The sequence below is a fragment of the Sinocyclocheilus rhinocerous genome, unplaced genomic scaffold (genome assembly GCF_001515625.1).
Source record: "Sinocyclocheilus rhinocerous isolate Xijiao unplaced genomic scaffold, SAMN03320098_v1.1 scaffold739, whole genome shotgun sequence".
Lineage (NCBI taxonomy): Eukaryota > Metazoa > Chordata > Actinopteri > Cypriniformes > Cyprinidae > Sinocyclocheilus > Sinocyclocheilus rhinocerous.
Window position 1 is genome coordinate 130,768 of NW_015635049.1, and position 9,761 is coordinate 140,528.

Consider the following 9,761-nt stretch of genomic DNA (forward strand, 5'->3'; position numbering starts at 1 on the left):
TGTGAACAAAGCCAGAGTCTTAAAAAAATAATTGTGCAGAAAATATTGATCAGCAGTTTTGAGCTGATAAGGGCTATAGCTGGTGCTTCAAGTCAATGTTATGCTCCCAATGGATACACATACTATTTTTTGTGAAATAAATTACAATATGAAAGTGATATGAGATCCCTAAAAGGTATTATTCCAACCAAGAGCTGCGTAAGGTGCAAAATAAAGCAAAAACAGAACAGTGCAAATGAATGAATACAAAACCACAGGACTAAGATGTAAGCTGTCCTAACACTCATGTAACTTTGTACATGGTGTCAAATTATCAAAAAAAATAATAATCCCAAAGCACCTTGGTGCTACTGTTTGCCCTGTGACTAAAAATATGAAAAAGTGATAAAAGATGCATGAAATAAATTATGAAACATTCATCCTGGAGTGTACAAACTATACATCAATACTGGTCGGAGAGGCTGAGGAGAGACGTCAGCAGATACGCCAAAGTCATTTAACAGATATGACACACTCAAGTCAGTTGGCATTGTGTGTATGTAGTCTTCGTGTTTCGCACACACACGTGGCCCATGCATACAGCGTGCCCACTCACAAACTAATGTTTCCATCATAACTAAAATTGACCACTCCCCATTCGTACTGCAAGAATGTCCAGTTCAAAACTTAAGCAGAAATATTGACAAACTAATGCAATTTTTGCACAGCACAAATCTCACAAAGCCTGTCAAGAACACTTCCAGGTCATATGTTATATTTTGCTTAATCAGTATTTTAAGGATTATTAGAAGGTGAATAAGGTACAACCCATCCCACTGAAATTATCATTACCATAATGTAAACAATTATTTAATAATACAATGAAAACTGTATTGCAGTATTTTTATACTGTAAAAACACTAGATTATGATAATGGGAATCATTGAGAATATTGGGAAACGTGTAAATGTCATAAAAATTACAATGGTAGTCCTAAAAACAGACTTCATTGTATTTATGCTATAGGGGTGAAATTTAATCTGGGCATGTCTTCACAAGATTGACTTGCATTTATGATTGCATTTGTAATCCGAATTATGACTAGAATTTTGAGTGACTAATAAATTCTATTACCATAAAAAAGCAAAGCAAAATTGAATTGAATGTGTTTACCAATTAAAAGCTGCTCTTTAAAACAGATCTACGATCACTAAGTCAACACTAACATGTTAGTATTTCAGCTGTATAGTATGTGCATTAGAAATGCCTACCTTGACTGAAACACAGACATACAAAGGAAACATATGAAACTAAAGTGGAGGACTTCTATAGTTTGGGAGTCATGTCAATACAGACCTACACATGCACATACAAAAACATCACAAAGAACACGGATTGTGGCACCCTTTTACCAGTCATACATAAGTCACTTATTTCATTTTTTGTTGCTTCACCTTAATATCGTCTCTTTCTGGAGTCCCATTACACACACTCCAAGTTTCCTTCTCTATTTTAAGAAAAGTCTCTCATCTTTCTCTCTTTTAGAAATTTGGTCACTTTCATGAGGTGAGGATTACATACGTAGAGCAAGTATGTGATGGAAGAGTGAAATTCAAGAGTGGAATGGCTGTTTGAGCCATTTTCCATGTCCATCACAATCACAATCGGTGGCAACAGGAGATTAAATGTGACTGTGTGGATCAGCAATGAGGACAGTCCTGCTGTTGACGATGATGGTGTATGGGCATAGAATACGGAATGTACGTTTCCGTACTGGTTGCTACTGGTCCCATTGTTCTGGAAGTTGTTTCTCTGCATCCAGGCTGGTGCTGGCAGGCAATGGTTGGTCCCGTATTTTCCAGACATCTGGAAGGTTTAGAAGTAGAGGGCTGGTTCACTGCTGAAGTCTGACAGAGAGGAGCTATCAGCAGGTGTCAGCTGGTGAACAAAAAAAGAGAAAGTATGCATGATGAAATATGGAATTTTGTCAGGATTTGGTTCTTTACAGAACAACATTATTACTGTTGCTCAGGGGTTTGTTCTACTTCTGAACCTAAGTATTAAACTTTGATGTGCGACCTGTCTTGTACTATTTGCGCAACGGAAATACAGTAATCAATACCTCAAACCATCTGGCTTGTTCAAGAGAGATGTGCTAAAATTACGGGAAATACATCTGCGGTCACTAATATTAGTTTGGTCAAAAACTACTGACAATAACACAACCCCTAAAATATTCATAGGAATACTTAATATTTTAGATACTACAATTGTATGTTTGATAAGATTTTTCATTTTTATTTTTGCATTAATAAATTACATTTGCATTAATTTAATCAAACAGTAAAAACAGTAATCTTGGGAATAGTATTGCAATTTATAATAACTGCTTTCTATTTTAATATATTTAAAAAGTACTTTACTGTTGTGATGATAAAGCTACATTTTCAAAGGATTCTAATATATTGATTTTATACTCAACGATTTTTTTTATTATGACAGATTGTTATTATCATTACAGTTAATATTTGCTTAATGTGCTCAATATTTTTGTGGAAACTGTGATGCTTTTTTCAGGATTCTTTGATAAATAAAATAAATACAACATCAGCATTTATGTGAAATAGAAATCTTTTGTAACATTATAAATGTCTTTACAGTCAACTTTTTTAAACGGTAGTGTGCTTCTTGTTTGCAGTTTCTAAACGTGCTAAATGTTTGCCTAAATATTTGTATGGTTATCTTTGTTACCCATACCCATAGAGGCCATAGAGAATTGAGGGAGGTATATTTTCACTTGGGCCAGAAAGCAAACACCCAGAACACCCTAGCAACCAACAAGCAATTCCTCAGAGATCACATAATGCCCTCATTTTACATGGACAGGAACTAATATCATGTTCTTCTCATTTTACACCACAATTGTGGACATATTCTTATTTCTTACCATGACCTCTTCTGTACTCTGTGAAGTATCTTCCCCCTGGTGAGCAGACTCATTAAGCTTGTGTTCTTGCCATGCGTTAAACTCCACCGAGTGTTTAGGTGTGTAACTGGAAAGATCTGAGGACAAGAGAAGAAAGGCATTAATAATTAATTAGTTCTAGACTATAGAACTAGCAAAGAAACTGTACTCCATTTACTGTACACTTTAAATATTAAGACAATAATATACAATGTATTAAAATAGAATATTAATTTTAAAAATTATATTTACGGTTATATATTACAAAATTATATATCATATATAATATATATACAATTATATACATTTAAATATAATTGAATAATAATAATAATTTATGCATTTAGCAGACGCTTTTATCCAAAGCGACTTACAGTGCATTCAGGCTATACATTTTTTACCAGTATGAGTAAATATAATAATAATAATAATGTAATATTATAACATATCTCTAATATACACTTTCCCTTGTACATTTATATACATTTTAACCTTGAAAAAGCTCATGCCCATGTTTTTTTGTCATCTATCCAAATGCAATAAATGTAACACATCATGACTGACCAGCAGGTGTCAACACTGTTCAAATCTAGAGCCGTATAGAAAGGATGAACCTGAGAGATCATCTCAACAATCACCGTCATCAATTCAACCATTATAACAAGCATTACAACTATATAGAAAGTGAATCATTCCTCTGTATATCTGTTAAGGATTTTTTTTTTTCATCAAATAGACCTCACTTCTTCCAAGATCACAATAAACAGAACCCAATTTTCATAGTAACTTCACTGGACTCCTAAAAGTTGCGTTGCAAAAAAATAGGACAAAAGGTCCATATATTTAGTGCATAAAAATAGTGTGTGAACTGCATCCATTTCCTGTTCACCTCATCCATGGTTTCTGTGCCTTCCTCTCATTCTATCCATTTCCTGTCATTCTTCTCATCTTACTCACCCGTGGTGTTGTTGGAGTGAGTGGGTGAGCTGGTGTAGCTGGCACGAGGAATGCTTATCCTCCCTGCAATGATCCCGCCATCATCTTCTCCTCCTTTTTCTTCTCCTTCCTCCTCGTCCTCTCCGCTGTCCCACACACTGTTCTCAGACGGGTATTCGAAAGTGCTCTGCAGGCTGGACTCGTTGAAGGATATTTTCAGCTGTGGTGGAAGCGGAGGACAGTTTGTTAGGTTTCACACCAATCATAAACAGACATGCATGGAATCTGCTAATGCTCTGCAGATTTCCACAGAACTGGAGCGGATAGTGAAGGATGTGTGAACTCTTTCGACACTATTTAAAATGTACATCATAAAGTTGTTTAAGTTGTTTAAGAGAAGCCAAGATCAGCAAGCAGTGAGAGCAGTGATCTGGGCAAAGTGTGGTGACTTTGAAGGAAATAAGATATAAAATAGTTTTGATTTGTTTAACATTTTAAAATTTTTAATGGGATAGTTCCCCAAAAATGAAAATTCTGTCATTAATTAAATAATCCATGTGACATCAGTGGTTCAACCGTAATTTTTCGAAGCTACGAGAATACTTTTTATGTGCAAAGAACACAAAAATAATGACTTTATTCAACAATTCATCTCCTCCACGTCACCCTGGCGCCATTTTGGAGCGTATCCACTGAACGTAAACAATGTATGCTGTTCTGTGTCAGCAGCACCACACGGATATGTTGTTTACGCTTTGATCTGAACGTAAACAGCGTATCCGCGTGGGTGCTGCTGACACAGAACAGCATACATCGTGATAATCTCCAAAATGGTGCCAGGGTGACGTGGAGGAGATGAATTGTTGAATAAAGTCGTTATTTTTGTTTTCTTTGCACACAAAAAGTATTCTCGTAGCTTCAAAAAATTACAGTTGAACCCCTGATGTCTCATGGATTATTTTAACGATGTCCTTACTACATTTCTGGACCTTGATCGTGGTAGGATCCTTGCTGTCTATGGGAGGGTCAGAGAGCTCTCAAAATTCATCAAAAATATCTTAATTTGTGTTCCGAAGATGAATGAAGGTCTTACGGGTTTGGAACGACACGAGGGTAAGTAATTAAAGACAGAATTTTCATTTTTGGGTGAACTATCAGTTTAACATCACTACATAATTATTATAATTCCTGTTTGTGTTATTTTGTAGTTTTGAGGACTTTAAAATGAATATGAAATGTGTAAATTAGCAATAACGAAGTATGAGGTGTGTCCAAACTTGCTTATGGCACTATAGCAGAACAGCAGGTCCTGACCAAAACAAACATTTGTTTAGCAAAACTTCACCAGGCCTGTGCACTTGATATTTATCTACACCAGGGATCTATGGTAACAAATGAAGACATTTTTTGACTATTCACATAATGCAAATGAAAGGGAAATGGTGGGACAACAATTAAGCATTAACAGGCAACATAGTTTCCTTATTGCTTTATTTGTTTCTCACTCCTTACTATGGAGTATTTAAGATTTACAGGTTTTGATGATGCCTGATAATCTAGTCAGTCATGGTCATAAATGCTGACACATATCAATGCTGGGAAACTCAAATGAACTAAAAGCACCCTTCCGGAAGTAGCGTGACAGTGGCGAAGCATCATGATACTTTCAAATATAACACGGCACTGAATGATTACCATATTCATACTGTGTACTAACATTTAAATTAATCCTCTGAAACAATGCACCTATTGTGTACATACAAGATAATACATTGTACTTGTACAATAAAAATGAACCTACATGAAATTACATCTCTAAGTTCATAGTTGTTAAAAACACCTGCCAGTATTTCTGCTATAATTATGACATTTGTTTTTAATCTTTTTTATTAATACAGAAATGGGGAAACAAACAAAACGATTATTATAAAGGGGGGGAAACATAAAAAAAATGTTTTCTCCATTGTATGCATTTTTATCATTTTAATTAAACTACATTATTAAAATACATTAATAAGGCTATTCATATTAATTGTATTAATAACAGAACCAGTTGAACAATATTAAAGCATCCCACGCCCTTCCTGAGGCCCCCTAGTGGGTCCCAGCTCCCATGGTTAAAAAAAAAAAACTGTCATACAGACTTGAAACCTAGAAACCACCAAGAACATTCACATATCAACATACTAAAAACCACTCAGGACTCCAAAGCAATGCTCTACAACACCTTAACATTATGTTACTCTTATTAAGGACGTATCAGACAAATAACACTTTGTTGTCTGATTCAAACTTAATGTGAAGGGCAACTAGAAGATATTATACCCTAGTAAGTATATGGTGTTCTAAAGCACCCTGGTCAATGTCTGTGCCCTGTGTGTCAGCGCTGTCCTAAATCTACTCTAATCTCAATCACATGTCCTTACTCAACAACATATACGCACGCTTCATTTACGAAGGCTGTGAACGTGGTTCTACATGGCACACCCAGTAAAATGACTGGACAAAGGCCACATGTAATTGGGTGATGTTTATTTGGTGTAATAAACATTACATTACATACCATCTAATTGTTAACCATCATGTGTTTTTGAATTTAGCCTGTCAGTTTCCTTTCAGTTTCTTTTAATGTTTCTCTGGCCTATTTTCAAATATATTCAAATTATTTATTCAAAAAGGACATTTCAAATTGATCAAAAACAGTAAAGACATTAAAAACACAAATACAAATAAAAATCAAATACATTCAAAATACTGTTCTTTAAAACCATTCATCAATGAATGAAAATAATTATATATGTATAAAAAATGTAAATGTCACCACAAACTATTAAGCTCTACCGCTGTTTTCAAATCAGCATATTACGTTCAAATTGTATTCTCATATGTAATTATGGTTGAATGCAGTAAACAGGGTTGTCACTGACTTTTGAGCATCATTCTATCCATTACTCGTTCAGAGGTTTTGTACAAGCTTTACTCTCTTTTAGTAACTTAGGGTCACAAGATTTATTGTGGTTACATAACACAATGTAGATAGACTGGGTGTGTAGTCAATTCTGTCTCTCTTTTTTATAAAGTTTTCGCAAGAACGAACATAATACCTAAAGGATTAATTCTCTGCATTATATGTTGTGCTTCCTGAAATATATACTGTAGTCTGTAATTATGTTCATTGTCCTTTAGCAGCAATTACAGTCTTTTGCTTGCACATTGTTTTGCACATTGAAAGTTTTGCCTAATCCTACAGGCAAATGCAAATATGTTCCAGCTAAAGTTAACGATGAGTATCTGTGGACTACAATTTTCAGATAATACAACTGATTTTCAATTAGATTTCAGTTCAGGCTTTCTATAATAATCACTTTTCTTGATCCATTCCTTCACAGCCTTTTGCTGTGTGTTCTGGGTCATTGCCCTACTGGAAAATAAATCTCTCTGGCTGACTGAATCAGGTTTTCTTTACAGATTTGCCTGTATTTTGGCTGTGTCCAAGTTACCCATGATAATCTTTTCAGTTTCCTCTACTGGAAAGCAACTCTAAAGCATGATTCTGCCAGTAGCTAATGTAGTTTATGTGTTATTTGGTTGTTTAGATGTATCTTTTTTGCGTCAAACATATGCAAGTCTTACATTAATATGAGCCTCATCAGATCACAAAACTTTTTAAGTTTTGGTTTGCCACATTCTCTCTCAAGGTGTAAAATGCTGGCCTATCAAACAATGTTTTCTTGTTTTATTAATGTTTTCAATGTCCCTTGATGTTCCATCTCTGTATTCGATTTTTGATGACAATCCTGGTTTTATTTCTTATATTTTGTTATATCTTTTAAATGCTGATATAATTCGTTTTTTAGCTGAGATTTTATTTATTTGCTTTTTTATTTATTTATTTTTTTGATGTTCTATTTACTAATTTTATTTGATGCTGTAAAGCACATTGGTCAGCTGCTGCTGTTGTAAATGGTGCTATACAAATAAATTAAACTTGAAACTCTTAAATATGAAGTGCTATTAATCAGGCTGTCAAAACTTCACAAACTTGTTTCCACCTAACGAAATCTTTACATTAGCTGTGATTTTTAAATTAAGGTTGTTAAGACAGAGAATTAATGTTTGTTTTGCCCTGAAGAAAATAGTCTTGCAAAACTCACTGCAACAATATTCTGCCTCTTTATTAAATCAGATAATTTAAAGTAATGGCACATGTCTGTTCAAAAAGCAGCATAATCTGAGATATAATGCATATTTTTGTGCAAATCACGTTAAATTAACAAGTTCAAAACTTTGAGCAAATCCCTGAAGTAATAGTAATAGCAAAACTAAAATAGGAAAAATTCCATTTAAACATTTTTTATTTTTATTTTGCAGCACAACAAATCATCTGACACCCTAGATTTATTTCTTCACTGAGTTTATCTCAAGGCATTCTGTGATTGTCTTCTTTGCAAAGGATGTGATGCTGCCTCAGAATTAGTCAAGGTAAGGTATCTTAAAAGACAGAATTAAGATAGCTTTTGAAACTCATTGTGTCTGAAGCATCTATTGTGTCATAAATGCAATGGGCATCTCACTAGGTTTTGGAGCAGCAATTACATTATATTTATATAAATATTTAAATTTAGCACTAGCCTTAGCATTAAACACTTGAGACCATAGCCATTTCCCCATTCAACTACTGTAGTTTCTTGCTTTCTGAGGCACAATTTACCCAAACTCTGGATAAGTCACTGGCCGTAACAAGCAAAGTTTCCAGTGTGGAGCTATTTGGTCATTCTTGGCTCATACTGACATATTTCCTGACTATTCAGCCAGCGTTAGAAATTTAAGCACAGCATGATATGCTGGCAGTTTCAACCATTTCCCATCACAATTCAGAAACACAATTTATAAATATACTTGAAAAAAAATCTAAAAATTATTTGGCGTGAGAAAAAGTCCAATTCCATTCAAGCAGATCAATCATTATATGGGAATATTTTCAGAGAAGAATAAGCACCACTGGAAAGGATGCTCCATATCCACTCCATATTTTGCTCTCTATGCATATTAGGAAAAATAAAAGCTTGAATTACCGAGACAGAGTTTACAGTGGTGGATTTCAGACTCTCCTTATTTTAACTTATACTTTTATAGATGTAGATATACAACTGTAATAACAGTCATGATAGCAGCTCATTTCATTCTTGATGTTCAGATTATCACGGAGGTTTGTATATATAAATATGGATGAGTACTTAAATATAATGTTTTTCAATAACTAGAGATATTCAATTTCAGAAATTTCCTTAATTGCAATTCAAATGAACACTCATTTAATTAATAACATTACTTCATTATTATTATTATTTAATAAATAACAATAATAAATTATAATAGTTTAAATAAAATACGATCAGTTTTTCCCAGTAAAACTGAGTGAACAAATTTATGTATCTTTTGTGTAATGCTTCATATTAATCATTTTAAAACAGCCAAAAAGGGAGAGACAGCAGATCTATTAGAGCAGAATTTACCAGAGACGCTGTCCTGATTTTAACTAGGTTGAGACTGCGTAACTACACACACACACACACACACACAACAAACACACAGTACATACTGGGGGTTTCTCCCTGAATTACAACCTTTGGTTGGCAGCAGACTGTAAACACAGAAGCTGTTTGTCTGCGTGTTTGTGTGTGGGGGGAAGATTGTTGCAGCCTCTCACTGAAGTGTAGAGCAGACTGAGCAGATGCCTGATTAAAGCTAATCTGCTGTTTAATATTAGAAATCCCTCAGCACAGTACAGCTAGTAAGACCTACGAAACATAAACACACACACACACGTATGGTTTTATAAGTGTGTGATGTTGGCGATCCAGTGTGATAAATGTGTGTA

At 34.3% G+C, this 9,761-nt stretch overlaps 1 protein-coding gene across 1 annotated transcript in view; it reads right to left on the bottom strand.

Moving 5' to 3' along the window:
• Positions 1-921: 921 nt before the first annotated feature.
• LOC107746472 (taperin-like) overlaps positions 922-9,761 on the bottom strand; it is a 24,791-nt gene continuing 15,951 nt past the window's right edge. Inside the window, exons 2-4 of the mRNA XM_016560693.1 lie at positions 3,902-4,100; positions 2,927-3,042; positions 922-1,917 (exon numbers count right to left, since the gene is read on the bottom strand). Of these exons, the coding sequence (XP_016416179.1) occupies positions 1,855-1,917; positions 2,927-3,042; positions 3,902-4,100 (378 nt within the window). The 3' untranslated portion in view covers positions 922-1,854. The remainder of the gene's footprint in view (positions 1,918-2,926; positions 3,043-3,901; positions 4,101-9,761) is intronic.